Consider the following 15,430-nt stretch of genomic DNA (forward strand, 5'->3'; position numbering starts at 1 on the left):
ACACTCTCATTACACAACACCTGAGGCCGACACTCAAATCTGTCTGGATGATCAGGATAATACTTGTCTGTACAACTGGATTCAATTACTCTGTTCCCTTCAGACAGCAACAGGTAATTATTCACTGTGTTTGGATCCACAGTGAGCTGACGGGAATCTGATGGAGAAAAAAAAACACATGATCTATTTTTATCAAGGAACACACAAGTTAGAAAAATAAAAATTCAGAGGTCTAGTACATTTATTTTGACAATAAAAATCCTGTGAATATGTTTTAAATTATTTTCAGCATCTGCCTCACTATCGACATCACAGCATCATCATGTTGGTGCATTTAGTGAAACAGAAATTATAGCTTAAATGTTTCGAGGTTAAATATTAACTCATTTAAAAATTTTATTAATTAAAAGTTTATCACAATTGCTAAAAGTCAGTTCAAACTAGTGTTTTTTTTTCAGCGTAATCAGAATCGAGTGATGAGTAAAACTGACCGGTGGCCTGTTGCAGGAAACTAGTTGATTAAATTAAATTTAAAAGTAAGATTAAAGTTGACAAAACCAACCAAATCCTACCTGCTTTAGATCAAGTTCAGTGGTTTCACAACTGTATTAACATTTTTGTCAACTCTGGGTTTAATTCAGAGTTTCATTTTTCCATATAAATAAATTGACTGAATTTAATCATTTTTATGATGCACAAAAACAAATGTTCAGTCATTTTATAAGCTGTATATATATATATATATATATATATATATATATATATATATATATATATATATATATATATATATATATATATATATATATATATATCCATTAAAGTAAATGTATATGTATATATTATAAATTAATTACACCATGTAATAATTTTATAAATATATTACAAGTATTTAAATACTCAACTGTTATAATCTAAATATAACAGCAAGGTGTCAACAGAAACTCTGTTTCATTCTTTGTGGTCATCCAGTAAACTAAAACCATTCTGGAAAATAAATATAAATATATATATTAAATATATATATATATATATATATATATATTGAAATTTCTTTCTGAAGTGTAATCAATGAATCTGGAACCTGGTCCAAGTATGGGACTGTTAAGAGCAGAGGACAATTCTTGCAGTAGAAACCAAACACAAGCAATTCTATTTTGTATGTGTAATGCAAAAAAAACTCATTTTACAAATGTGGAAATCTGATGCTGTCCCCACCTTTGAAATGTGGGCTAGAGAACTTAGATTCACACTGAGTGACAGATTTGTCCATTTTAATAAGATTTGGGAACCATTCATACTATTTTTGCAGATAGACTGAACTAATATAGACTTTTAAAAGACTATTGTATGTTAATTAATTTAATAATTTATTTCATTAATTATCTTATCAAGTCAGGCAGGCAGGTATCCTTACAAGATCAGGACGCAAGAGGGCAGCTGACTCATCTATTGCACAAGCTGAAAGTATGTTGAAGCTATGTGAACTTCCCATTTTTATCAATGGAGGAAGGCGGGATCCAAGGATAGAAGGGCTATGATCCAGGAGGAGGTACGGAACCTGGAGGAGGAAGGGCGAAGGGTCAGGGCAGTGGAGCTAGCATCCCAGGGAGCATGGACCAAGTGGGACCTACCCAAGAGGAAGATCACATGGGGAGATCGGAAACTTTCCACATCTCATTCATGTTAAGATAAGTGTATGACACACTCCCAACCCTGACAAACTTGCACAAGTGAGGCTTAAGACAAGACCCATTGTTCAAGCTGTGTGGGGAGAGGGCACACATCTTGTCAGGGTGTAAAATAGCACTTGCCCAAGGTAGATACAGGTGGCGCCATGACAAGGTGCTCATGACACTCGCTAACACCCTAAGAGACGCAAGAAACACCAACCCCATGGGAGAGCAACACCAATCAAGTTTGTAAGAGCGGGTCAAAAGCCACCAACCACAGCAACAACAAGAGCCAATCTGCTGCAAAAGGCCCAATCATGGGAAATGAAGGTAGACCTGAGGGGGAAAAAAAACGCAATTCCCCCCCGGTTGTCCAGACAACCCTGAGGCCAGATTCAGTACTGTGGACTAAAGAGGCAAAGATTATTCTCATCGAACTTACCGTCCAATGGAAGAGGGTTGTGAAGAAGCATTTGAGAGGAAGAGTGCCAAATACTAGGACCTCTAGCATGACTGCAGGGAGAAAGGTTGGCTTCCCATTCGAGGTTGGCTGTTGAGGATTCCCAGCCCAGTCAGTATGGAGGATGCTTACAGCCATTGGGGTGATGGGGAGGGAGAGAAAGATAACTGTTCGCAGGATAGGGGAAGCAGCAGAGAAAGCTTCTTGCTGACCATGGAGCAGGAGAGAGGAGCTTAGCTGGAAGCCAGGGGGAGTTGATGGGCAGTGATTTGGCCACCACTGCTGACCCACCAATGTTGAGGGCGTTGCGGTTTAGGGTTGAAACACCCTATGATCAATAGCCGCATTTCCACTATCGGGCCAGTGCGAGCCAGGGCTTTAATCGGGCCAGGCCGGGCCATAGCCCAGTAGGTTGAGAAATGAGGCCGAAATCATGTCGCGTTTCCACTGTCGGGCTAGTTGCTCGCAGCGCGTCACGCAAACACCGCCCCCAGAACGTCCCCCGAATCAAACGTCACACAACCCGTCACACAACCCGCCCACTTCAGCGGGAACAAAAAACTCAAATTATAACCACAAACACAACCTGGCATCACTACGAGAGCTGGAAGATGGAGAACACCGAAGCGATTGCTTTTTTACTGTTTGTGGTCTGTTGGTGTAAGGCCAGACAGCGATCCCTGGATAAGGACATTCGAGTTCGGCGGCATTTACTTCGAACACAGATTTTGGCTGCAAGGCGAGTGAGTTGATCAAGCGCGATAGCAAAACAAATGTAAGGGAAGAAAGCATCTTGTCTCCTCTTTACCTGACAGGAAAACTCCGCCTTTGTACGTAACCCCGCCCCGAAGCCCCAGTTGGCCCTTCTTGGCCCAAGGTATTCGGCGGGCCGAAAAAGGCCGGACGCTGGCCCCAAGGAAGCCCCGCTTTGGCCCGATTACGCCCCGGAAGTGATAGTGGAAACGCGACTGGCCTTGGCTCGCTCGCTTTAGGCGCGATAGTGGAAACGCGGCTATTGGATACCGCCTGATGACACCAATTCTTCCTGACCAAGGCTACATTCACCAAAGGTGAATGAAGGAGAAGCATCTTTGGATGCAATTGTAATTAAACAAAAAATTATAATGTCTATTTTGATCTCATTGTCTATGTACACATTGCTTTAATTTAATTTAATTTTTTAATGAACCTTTGCAAACATTGATCCATGTTAGATGGGTGGGGTGGGAGGTAGGGTTTTAAGTTCTGTTTTGTAGTAAGTTAAATTCATTCACTGTGATAGAGTAATTCCAAGAGAACTTTGATCCATCTTTTCCTTGCAAAGATTTAGGTGGTACTGTACGCATGCAGGTATTTCAATGAAAATGAAAATAAAGAGTTTATATATATGACAAATATTTAAAAGCACAAAGACTGTCAATGTTGTCTTAAGAATCAGCTTATCTCTTTAAATAAATTTAATCTGGCAAAACAATGTAGAGGTAGTTGCTTTATTGGATCATATTTGTGTCACAAGTAATTGGTCGAGTGTTGGTTTGAAATCACAAACAAATGAAACCTTCTCCAGAGCAGGTTTGCTGTAGTGTAAATTACCATGTTGATGAAAATTGCTCAAAACAAACCAATTTTTATGAACTCATGTAAAAACTGAAAGCGACTTCATGCAACAGGCCTCTGAGCAGGACTTTCAACTACTCCAGTAAGATAAACCAGTAATCATTTGATTATTCATGAGATTTTACAGTTTATTGCATTCAATTAACAGCTATTGTTTTAGTAGAGAATCTTTGAATATTACCTATCTGATGTGTAAAAAATGTTCAGCAAAGTTCAGTCTGATTTTTTTGTGATAAGGACTAAAGTCTGTCTCTGTATGTACAGTATGATGATCATAGAGACTTACAATAGAGGAACTCCTCACGGCTCTTTAGTTCAGGTTTGGAAATCCTGGTTATGTCTCTCACTGTGGAAATCAACAGAAACTTGGTAGTAAATATTACATAATTATGCAGAATACACTGTAGCTGTTTTTATAAATCATAATAAAATAATTGATATTTTATTTAAATATATGATGCATCCAAAATCGCATAATTCCCTCCTATATAGTATGTGAAAAAATAATTTATAAATATAAAATATATTTATAAATATAAAAAAGTGTTACATGTAAACTCAATCTGATTAAATGCGAACAAAAGTCTGTCTCTTTATGTTTACTGTACAAACGGGTTTATAGAAACTTACATTGAAGGATCTCCTGATGAATCTTTGGTTCAGGAGTGGGAGTGGGAGTGGTGCCTTTATAGTCTCTGACTATGGAAACCAACAAATATTTTATAGTAAAAACAGCAATTATATAATTTTGGTGGGAATTATTAAAATATGATTCGGCTTCATACATGTTGAATATCAGTAATAAAAACTTACTCCTCTGGGTTATCTTTTCTATCTCTTCTCTGCAGAAAAGCTCCAGTTTCTCTTTCAGTCGTGACACAGATTTACCAACATCATCAAAAGAGAGATGAGAGCTGACAGTGATGCTGGATGAGTTCGTAGATCCAGGAGGAGCAGAGGGAGACTGGAAACTCTACACAGACACAACACAAACAGCAGCTAAAGACACACAAACATCTGACAGAAACACAATCTCTGCACAACATGCTCTTCCACTGTGCTGTTTGTCAGATCTGTATTACCTGGAGGAAATGGATGTGATGGTCTGTGTGTGAAAGCTGCTCCAGCTCAGCGTCTCTCCTCCTCAGATCATCAATCTCCTGCTCCAGTCGCTCCAGTTGTCCTTCAGCTCCACTCACTGCAGCCTTTTCCTGTTCTCTGATCAGCTGCGTCACCTCAGAGCGGCTTCTCTCAATGGAGCGGATGAGCTCAGTAAAGATCCTCTCAGTGTCCTCCACTGCTGCCTGTGCAGAGCGCTGTTAGGACACACAGAGAGAAGCAGCAGAATCAGTCATTCACTCAGCTCTTACTGCTGCCTCACACAGCCTGTTCCCCACAGGGGCTTCAGTGGGACTCAAAGTGCTCCAGCACTGGGCTCCTCACTGACTGACTGCAGGACAGTCCTAACTGAGTCTCAAACAGCTCTTCCAGCAGCCAGCAGTTGATCTTTTGCTCAAAACTCACCTTGTGAGACTTTACAGCCGCTCTCAGCTCCTCACACTCCTCCAGTTTCCTCTGGATTCTCTGATTAGGTTTACTCTGGGTTTCCTTCAACTGCCTCTGCAGAAATCATAGTATACAGTAAATACATTACATTTACTACACTTGTCAAAAACTTATTTAATAGTTTAAAATGGTTCATACCTGTTTGTCAGTCCTCTCTGCTGCAGCTGATACGATCTCATGGTTTTTGTGTTCATCCACACACAGCAAACAAATACAGCACTGATCAGTACGACAGAAAACCTCCAGTAGTTTCTCATGTTGAGGGCAGATCATCTCCTGCAGTCGTCCAGTGGCGTCCATCAGATCGTGTCTTTTACCTCTGAAGAAACTCTCGTGTTGTTCAAGATGATTCTGGCAGTAAGAGCTCAGACACACCAGACAGGATTTGACGGCTTTATTTTTGTCCCCAGTACAAACATCACACTCCACATCTGCAGATTCAGAGTAACACTGAGCAGGACGAGCAGCTTGTAGTTTTGTCTTCTTGAGTTTCTCCACCACTTCAGCCAGCATGGTGTTTTTCCCTAAAGCAGGTCTTGGAGTGAAGGTCTGTCTGCACTGAGGGCAGCTGTAGACTCCCTTCTCCTCATCCTGATCCCAGCAGCCTGAAATACAGCTCATACAGTAACTGTGTCCACAGGGAATGGCCACTGAATCCTTCAGTAGATCCAGACAGACTGAACAGCTGAACTGATCCTGAGCCACTAAAATACTGGATTCTGCCATTTTACAGCACAAACTCACAGACAGAAGGGAATCCTCAACACTTCGACAACAGCTTAAGTTAAGAATCAATTTTTCTGAAACTAAACGAGATATATCCTGCTGCAGATCCGCAGACCCACGTTTCAGCCACACACACAATCTAGGCCAGGGGTGTCCAAACTCGGTCCTAGAGGGCCGGTGTCCTGCAGATTTTAGCTCCAACTTGCCTCAACACACCTGCACGGATGTTTCTAGAAAGCCTAGTAAGTGCTTGATTAGCTAGCCCAGGTGTGTCTGATTGGGGTTGGAACTAAACTTTGCAGGACACCGGCCCTCCAGGACCGAGCTTGGACATGCCTGATCTAGGCAAACCTCAGTCTTCTTCTAATTTACTTGTTTAACGACGACTAACTGCTTAGGAGCATTATCGCCACCTACTGAACATCACAAATATGGCGACCGAGACCGCCCGTGCTACTACTGTGCCATTCATTAGACTGTGGACAGTTTATCGTTTCCCATTTCAGTCATTATTTCATTATTATCGTTACAATCATTTTAACATCTGTGTAGTTTTGGAACTCAAATTATGTAAATAAAAATAATTAGTTAAACACATGACTTATTCACGTATCCACATATTCACAAAGAAAACATAGTAGACCGTCTAATTGTAGGATTAAGTAATAGGCTATGTTGTCATAGTCATGCGTCACAATAAATTACTATAGTTAATCATTTAAAATTAATATAGTTATAAACTGATAAACTACTTTATCTAGCAACTGTTAGTAATATATGTATACATTATTTTTATTATTATTATTATTATTATTATTAACAGTCAATTTGTCTGTATTACTATATTTGTTGCAACAATAATTGACATAAATTACCAGTACTTTATGGTTTTAAAACACTATATAACAATATAAAAATATATATTAGGCTACTTACTTTAAATGACTATAGTATTTAACGTGGGAAAACATTAATAAAAAGTTATTAGAAAATTACGCAAATAAATACTATTCAACCGCTGGAGTACAATATTAATATAGTGTTATACATTTATTCATGTAAAAAGATTTGTGTTACATATAAAGATGTATTAAAGCCTATACATATTAACTTGCTATTATTTTCTTCATTATAATGAATCCGTTATATGAATTAAACCTGCCCAATTTAGATCGTTTATAAAGTTGAAGTCAGAATTATTAGCCCCCCTTTGATTGTTTTTTTCTTTTATAAATATTTCCCAAATGATGTTTAACAGAGCAAGGAAATTTTCACAGTAAGTCTGATAATATTTTTTCTTCTGGAGAAAGTCTTGTTTGTTTTATTTCGGCTAGAATAAAAGCAGCTTGTAATTTTTTAACACCATTTTAAGGTAAAAAATTATTATCCCCTTTAAGCTATTTTTAATTTATCTTGAAAAATATCTAGTAAAATATTATTTACTGTCATCATGGCAAAGATAAAATAAATCAGTTATTAGAAATGAGTTATTAAAACTATTATGTTTAGAAATGTGTTGAAAAAATCTCTCCATTAAACAGAAATTGGGGAAAAAATAAACAGGGGGCTAATAATTCTGACTTCAACTGTATATCTTTGAAAAATGTTTCAGCAAATGACTATCTGCTATACTGACTCAAATAAATAATGACTGATCATCTATGATGACTGATATAAAAAAAACTGATCAGTCTATTATATTGAATGGCGATCGGAAACAATGTTCCCTATTCGTCTGCGGGGCTGCAGCTGGATATTATTGGATGAATCAGCCAGTCATATATTAAACACCACTAGATGACAGTGTTGTACAGAAGATATTCATTATTAAAGACGCAATCTTGAAATCTGTGATGTTTATTTGCTCTCGGTTATTTTTCTTTATCATTTAGCATCATATTGCAATACATTTGTGTGTGATGTGTTGACAATACATTATGTTTAGAGAAAATCATGAAAAAAGAAATGACTTTAACTAAAAAATGAATGAATAACAACTGAACTGAGAGTCGTGTTCTGTCAGTGATGTTTATCGAGAAACTGAACTCAATGTAGCACTTTTGTCTGTGGTAAAACAGAACTCATCAGGAGAAACACAAACTCACAACATGACAATACACAATATACAGAGGACTTTATTCTTACTGAAGCTGATCAAGAAAATATGAATTGCTGTAGAAATCAGAACATTTGTCCAGCCATTGTATATTCGTCAACAAAGTAATATGCTTATAAAATGTCTGTAATAATTGTCTTTCAAAACTGAGGGCACTTATGAAAAGAAAAAGGTTTCACAGTTACTGGTTTATCATCATGAAGAAAATGCCTGATATAAAGTTTCATGTCAGAATCTTCTACATCTTCAGATCACTAAGTTTTATTTTTTGCTTGGTTTCTGAAAATCGTGAATATAATGAATCTATCCCGAACCCAGGGTAGAGCGGCTGAGTGAATGTGGTGTGGACTCTGTGAATGAGGCTCATTGTGTCAGAGACGCTGTAGAAGGACAGAGTTCCTGCACTGTGATCCACATACACTCCTATTCTAGACAAGCTGGACAGAACTGGCAGTTTGGTCTGTTTTTTATTGTGCCAAAATAAACATCTTGATGCAGAGCAGGACAAACTCCAGGACTGATCATTATGTCCAAACCCACACTCACTTCCCAGTCCCTTCCTGCTGATGCTCTTATAAGCCACTAATATTTCCACATCACCACTCCACTCCACCTCCCAGTAACTGCGTCCACACACACTCTCTCTACACAACACCTGAAGAAAACAATCAAATCTGTCTGGATGATCAGGATACTGCTGGTCTGTAGAAGTGTGTTCAATCACTCTGTTCTCACCAGACAGGAACAGGTTTTTATTCACTGTGTTTGGATCCATAGTGAGCTGACGGTGATCTGATTATGATAAAACACATGACTTTTGTTTAGAAAAATAAAATTACACATTTATTACATTTATAGTTATGTTAAGATATTTTAGGATAAATTATTCTCAGCATCTTCCTCTTATCAACATTACAGCATTATCATATTAGTGTGTGTGTGTGGGGATGGGGGGTGGGGGAGGGTACATGGGGGTTGTACTTGACCAGAATTTATATTATAGCTTACATTTTTTCTATTTATTTATTTGTTTATTTATTTATTCATTATTTTATTAGTATTATTAAAGTGTTTTTACCACAACTGCTACAAATCAGTTTAAACTATTGTATTTCTGCCTAAACAGAGCCTAGAGATGGCCTGTTACATGAAACTAGTTGAACAAACTCTGAAACTGAGTTTCAAAGTGTAAAGTTCACGAAACCAAACAAATCAAACCTGATTAAGATCAGGTTTAGTGGTTTCACAACTTTTAGAATTAGCAGTTTTTGTCAACTCTGGGTTTGATTGTCAATGCATATTAATCAGCTGAAATTATTCATTTACATGGTGCACAAACAGTTAAAAACATTTGCTTAGTCATTTTAAAAGTACTATATCAATTAAAGCAAATGTATGTAAATGAATTGCAAGATCATATAATAAGTATATAAATATGTAACATATATTATAATTACTCATTCATTCATTTTCTTTTCAGCTTAGTCCCTTTATTAATCTGGAGTCACTACAGTAGAATGGACAATTTAGCCTACCCAATGGGGGGGGGGGGGGGGGGGGTGAACCAGAGGTAACCCATGCGAACGCAGGGAGAACATGCAAACTCCACACACAAACGCCAGCTGACCCAGCTGAGGCTTGAACCAGCGACCTTCTTGCTGTGAGGTGACAGCACTACCTACTGCGCCAAGGCGTGGCCTATAAATACTCTTAACTGTTATAATATAAATATAACACATATAGCAGCAATATACAGCCAATTGTGTCTTAAAAATGTATTGTGAGTTTATAAAAATGTTTATTTATTTTTTTTGTGCCACTTTCTTCACAGTTGATCGGTCCAGTGTTTGCTTGTATTCTCTTACCCAGAATAAAACTTCCAGAGCAGGTTAGCTGTAGTGTAAATTACCATTAAACTCCTTTTTTGGAGAACTTGCCTGAGCAAAAACTGAACTTCATGCAACCGGCCTCTGAGCAGAACAACTCTGAGATAAACCAGTTATCATTTGATTATTCATGAGTAGTTATAGTTTATTTACTTCAATTCACAGGTGTTTTAGTAGTGAATCTTTGAATATTAATTATCTGACATGTACATGAATGTTCATCACAGTTCAGTCTGATGTATGTTGTTGAGGTGTAATAAGAGCTAAAGTCTGTCTCTGTATGTACAGTATGATGATCATAGGACTTACACTGGAGGAACTCCTCACGGGTCTTTAGTTCAGATTTTTGAATGCTGGTTATGTCTCTCACTATGGAAATCAACAGATACTTGATAATAAATATTGCACAATTATATAACATACACTGTAACAGTAACTACAAAAATATATTTTTTAAATCATTTATATTTGATGTGTCTGAAATCGCATACTTTTTCTAATAAATAGTATGTGAAAAACAGTATGTGAGCTAAAGAGTATGTCCAAATTACACATGCAAACTACACACAGAAATGACAACTGACCCAGCCGAGGCTCGAATCAGCGACCTTCTTGCTGTGAGGTGACAGCACTACCTACTGCACCACTGTGTTGCCTGTCCAAATTTACAGTACTAGAAAAAAGTAGGCAAGAAGGACCCAGATGACCTACATTAAGTGGGAGGGTGCTGCGGAGACCACTATCTACCCGAATGGGAAGACATTGTGACAATACGCAAATATGTGTTAACCCTATCCTAGGGAGAGCTCCACATATGAGCAAGATGTTTAGCTGGTGGGGAAGACACGGGTCCACCCTCTAAGGTGATTTCACTGTGGCTGACTAAGCATATAGCATTACCGAGCAAGGATGCACATAGCAGGCACCAATCCCCAAAATGCAGGTTGACCAAGCGGCCATACCAGTGAACATAATGGGACAAGTATACGGATCCTCCACTTAGTCGGATGTTGGGGGCCTCAGGTGAAACTTCCTAGTGTTCACCCGATGGGCAAATAACCAGCAGAGTAGAATTAGTGCACACATCTCCGGGTTAAGGAGAATGGAACAGTAAGTGTTTTTACAACAATCCTGGCTTCCTCCTGACTGGCTGACATTACCCAGCAATCGGAAGTAAAAATCTGTAAAATCTTGCCAATGTGTTAGGTGTTGCCCAACCTGCAGCACTACAGATGTCTGTTAGTGAGACGCCATGTGCTAATGCCCAGGAGGAGTCATCACTCCTAGATGAATGTGCTCTCACTCCTGAGGGGACACCTTGGCATGCGTATGTAAGGGGCAATGGCTATACACTAACCCAACTCTGATTGGATACGCCACTTTACTTCTGCCGACCACCATAACAAATAAAGAGCAGCCCAGGTTCTCAACACTCTTGATAGAGGCCAACATGACCAGCAAAGCTGTCTCAATTGACAGAATTCAGAGATACTCAAGTAGTTTAAATGGATCTCTCTGCAGTCCCGAAAGGACTACAGAAAGATCCCAAAAGGGCATGACGAGGCGGACAGAATGAATTTAGCCATCTTGCAACTCTGAGAAAGCAGATGATTTGGTTGTGCCTTCCCAGTGTGCCACCATCTATAGTGTGATGGTAAGCAGAGATGGCGGCAACATTACAGTGTGAAGGGTGACAGTCTCTGCTCCAGCTTTACCTTAAGGAAAGCACAAAGCTGATCTGGCATGTTCGGGGGTCTTCTCAACAAGAAATGCGACACTCACCGAATAGATTCCAATTTCAGGGCGTAGATTAATTGATGGTGTCATTCCACAAACCTGCAGCTGCAGCTGCATGCTCATTGCACACAGTCCCTTGTCTGTACTGGAAGCATCTATCGAGATGACAACATGCCTGGACACCTGTTCTAAGCGCACCCTGGCTCATGAAAATGCAAGGTTTGTCCAGGAACTGAAGATGTGGCAACTCAGCACAGGGGAGAGCTTGCTCTTATCTCAGTAGACTCGAAGCCCCAAAAGGTTGAGGTGCCGAAGCAACCTGTCCCTGTGCATAATCAATTGATCCCAAGACTGAGCGAAATAAGACAATCATTAAGATAATTGAGAATGTGGATACCTGAAAGCTCCAGAGGTGAGAAAGGCACCCTCCATCCTCCACCCTCGAGCCCAACTATTGAAGCAGCCTGGGAAAGCACAGCCTTCATATCGAATTCTATTTCCTGTACTGCAAGCAACCCAGTGGGTAGGTGCGGCTCCGCGCTGTGGGGAAGCAACAAGGGTGGCTCGCACAACAGACATGCCCTCACATTCAGACATCTGGTCACAGATATTGGCGCAGCTCTCAAGCCCATCATCCGGTACCAGGGAACCACCGCATCCAGAAATGCACTGCCAGTACATCACTTTGAAAAAGATGTGTTTAACGGCCGTGTTGCTATCTTAAGTAAACTGTGTCTTTTAAACTGCTCTTATACACACCGAGTAAAATGCTCAGGGGATGGGAGAAGTGCACAGCTCAACTGCCGCCGAAGCACTGGATGCAAAACTGGAGCTCTCTAAAAGGTCTCAGCAATAGCAATGCGTCTTTCTACAGTACAAGTTGGCTCTGAAGCAAAAGTCTGACAGGAGCTGTGATTTCGCAGGTCAGAGTCCATCAAGCTTGAACCTTGCAATGCAGCGAACTGCAAAACTTGCCACATGAGCTTGCATTTCCAGTCTGTCATATTCGCGTGCATATAAATGGAAGTATTTGGGGGAAAAAGTGCAGTGTGACCGCAGCTTAAAATTCCCCATAATATTGTTCAACATAATGTTGGAGTTTCTGACCCAAAAGGATTGTAACCATTGAAAAGTAAATTCAAATTCAAATGTAGAACCAACTCTAATAGTATGTGATTTTAGATACAGCTACAATCATTTCAATGTTACAGTAAATTACACAAATAAGTAAATTTATACCTGATATCTTTTCTATCTCCTCTCTACAGAACTGCTCCAGTTTCTCTTTCAGTCGAGACACAGATTTACCAACAGCATCAAAAGAGAGACGAGAGCTGACAGTGATGCTGGATGAGTCTGTAGATCCAGGAGCAGAGAGAGACTGGAAACTCTACACAGACACAACACAAACAGCAACTAAAGACACACAAACATCTGACAGAAACACAATCTCTGCACAACATGCTCTTCCACTGTGCTGTTTGTCAGATCTGTATTACCTGGAGGAAATGGATGTGATGGTCTGTGTGTGAAAGCTGCTCCAGCTCAGCGTCTCTCCTCCTCAGATCATCAATCTCCTGCTCCAGTAGCTCCAGTCGTACTTCAGCTCCACTCACTGCAGCCTTTTCCTGTTCTCTGATCAGCTGCGTCACCTCAGAGCGGCTTCTCTCAATGGAGCGGATGAGGTCAGTAAAGATCCTCTCAGTGTCCTCCACTGCTGCCTGTGCAGAGCGCTGTTAGGACACACAGAGAGAAGCAGCAGAATCAGTCATTCACTCAGCTCTTACTGCTGCCTCACACAGCCTGTTGCCCACAGGGGCTTCAGTGGGACTCAAAGTGCTCCAGCACTGGGCTCCTCACTGACTGACTGCAGGACAGTCCTAACTGAGTCTCAAACAGCTCTTCCAGCAGCCAGCAGTTGATCTTCTGCTCAAAACTCACCTTGTGAGACTTTACAGCCGCTCTCAGCTCCTCACACTCCTCTAATTTCCTCTGGATTCTTTGATTAGGTTTACTCTGGGTTTCCTTCAACTGCCTCTGCAGAAATCATAGTATACAGTAAATACATTACATTTACTACACTTGTCACAAACTTATTAAATATTTTGAAATGGTTCATACCTGTTTGTCAGTCCTCTCTGCTGCAGCTGATACGATCTCATGGTTTTTGTGTTCATCCACACACAGCAAACAAATACAGCACTGATCAGTACGACAGAAAATCTCCAGTAGTTTCTCATGTTGAGGGCAGATCATCTCCTGCAGTCGTCCAGTGGCGTCCATCAGATTGTGTCTTTTACCTCTGAAGAAACTCTCGTGTTGTTCAAGATGATTCTGGCAGTAAGAGTTCAGACACACCAGACAGGATTTAACAGCTTTATTTTTGTCTCCAGTACAAACATCACACTCCACATCTGCAGATTCAGAGTAACACTGAGCAGGACGAGCAGCTTGTAGTTTTGTCTTCTTGAGTTTCTCCACCACTTCAGCCAGCATGGTGTTTTTCCCTAAAGCAGGTCTTGGAGTGAAGGTCTGTCTGCACTGAGGGCAGCTGTAGACTCCCTTCTGCTCATCCTGATCCCAGTAGCCTGAAATACAGCTCATACAGTAACTGTGTCCACAGGGTATAGTTACTGGACCCTTCAGTAGATCCAGACAGATTGAACAGCTGAAGTGATACTGAGACCACGAAATACTGGATTCCGCCATTTTCTTGCACAAAGAGAAACAAACAAAAGCTTAGCTAACTTTCATTTTCGCTAAACTGGTTTTTCCTGATTTTGCATTTAAGAAAATGCAAACAGTGTGCAAACAGTGACTACTGAACAGTGAGCTATATACGAGCAAATAACAGTGCAGTAAAAAAATCTAAAAAGTTGATAAAAATGTAGATCTTTTATGGATTTAAAAAGAGTATCAAAAAGCATTGACAAAAACATCACTTTTTATTATCGCCGTTCAGCGTCCACTAGATGGCGGTGTCGGTCAGAAACAGATTTCGTGGGGGTGTGAAAGCGCGGTGCTCCGGCAGAGGGCGCTCTCACTAGCTGTGGAATTTTCCATGTCTGTTTAGTTTGTGCCAAACACATGATGCAGCACATTCTAGAGCCGAGCTGTTCAACATGCTCATGCAAGATCATTAAACAAAATAACACTTCATTTTGATTACAGAAGTCAAAACATCTCGAAAGCACCCTTTATATTACAATATATGCAACTCAACACTTAGATAAAGCTAAACACAGATGGGCATGCACATGTTAAGTCGTTTATTTACATTACAGTAACACTGAAGAATTGGAAGTAGTAGTAGAAGTGGTATTTTTACTTACATTATTGTGATAACATCCTGCTGAAAACCAACTAAGTGCTAGTTTGTATTCAGACCTGATATAAACCCTTAAATGTTTCCTTAAAGGGACTGTTTATCACCCAAAAATTAGACTTTTTTTTTTTTACCTTTAAGGGCATTTTTGTCTTTTCATGTTAAATATTTGTGATAATTTTAGCTGTTTTTATGCGAACAATTTATTTTATACTTGGTACAAAATATTATTAGGGCCTCCAGAACAAAGTTATCCCCATTCATATATTCTATTTAAAATGTAGAATCTTTCTGCGCATATTTTCAGGTATGGCCTATGTATTA

General features: G+C 39.7%; 2 protein-coding genes across 3 annotated transcripts in view; both read right to left on the reverse strand.

Moving 5' to 3' along the window:
- LOC130246826 (E3 ubiquitin-protein ligase TRIM16-like) overlaps positions 1-6,233 on the reverse strand; it is a 7,158-nt gene extending 925 nt beyond the window's left edge. The window contains exons 1-8 of one of the 2 annotated variants that reach the window (XM_056479976.1): positions 6,061-6,124; positions 5,455-5,921; positions 5,275-5,370; positions 4,833-5,066; positions 4,564-4,723; positions 4,381-4,449; positions 4,037-4,096; positions 1-157 (exon numbers count right to left, since the gene is read on the reverse strand). The exon at positions 1-157 is cut by the window's left edge and continues 925 nt beyond it. In XM_056479976.1, the coding sequence (XP_056335951.1) occupies positions 1-157; positions 4,037-4,096; positions 4,381-4,449; positions 4,564-4,723; positions 4,833-5,066; positions 5,275-5,370; positions 5,455-5,829 (1,151 nt within the window). In that variant the 5' untranslated portion in view covers positions 5,830-5,921; positions 6,061-6,124. Of the gene's footprint in view, positions 158-4,036; positions 4,097-4,380; positions 4,450-4,563; positions 4,724-4,832; positions 5,067-5,274; positions 5,371-5,454 lie in introns of both variants that reach the window. The other variant, XM_056479984.1, reaches the window with a different exon arrangement.
- A 1,928-nt stretch (positions 6,234-8,161) lies between these two features.
- LOC130246860 (tripartite motif-containing protein 16-like) lies at positions 8,162-14,496 on the reverse strand. Its single transcript, XM_056480019.1, has 6 exons — positions 13,903-14,496; positions 13,723-13,818; positions 13,281-13,514; positions 13,021-13,171; positions 10,354-10,413; positions 8,162-8,950 (listed from the first exon to the last, which is right to left on the reverse strand). Exons 1-6 carry the CDS (start codon positions 14,488-14,490, stop codon positions 8,397-8,399), a joined length of 1,683 nt encoding a protein of 560 aa, XP_056335994.1. The 5' UTR covers positions 14,491-14,496; the 3' UTR covers positions 8,162-8,396.
- Between the last annotated feature and the right edge of the window lie 934 nt (positions 14,497-15,430).

The sequence above is a fragment of the Danio aesculapii genome, chromosome 2 (genome assembly GCF_903798145.1).
Source record: "Danio aesculapii chromosome 2, fDanAes4.1, whole genome shotgun sequence".
Lineage (NCBI taxonomy): Eukaryota > Metazoa > Chordata > Actinopteri > Cypriniformes > Danionidae > Danio > Danio aesculapii.

What these genes read in the sequence shown, in the direction of transcription:
- LOC130246860 (XM_056480019.1), bottom strand. Translation starts at nt 14,490, where the DNA reads ATGGCGGAATCCAGTATTTCGTGGTCTCAGTATCACTTCAGCTGTTCA. An exon ending in CGGCTGTAAAGTCTCACAAG is followed by an intron (nt 13,515 to 13,722) that starts GTGAGTTTTGAG and finishes GTGTCCTAACAG; the next exon opens with CGCTCTGCACAGGCAGCAGT. An exon ending in CCGTGAGGAGTTCCTCCAGT is followed by an intron (nt 8,951 to 10,353) that starts GTAAGTCCTATG and finishes TATCATAATCAG; the next exon opens with ATCACCGTCAGCTCACTATG.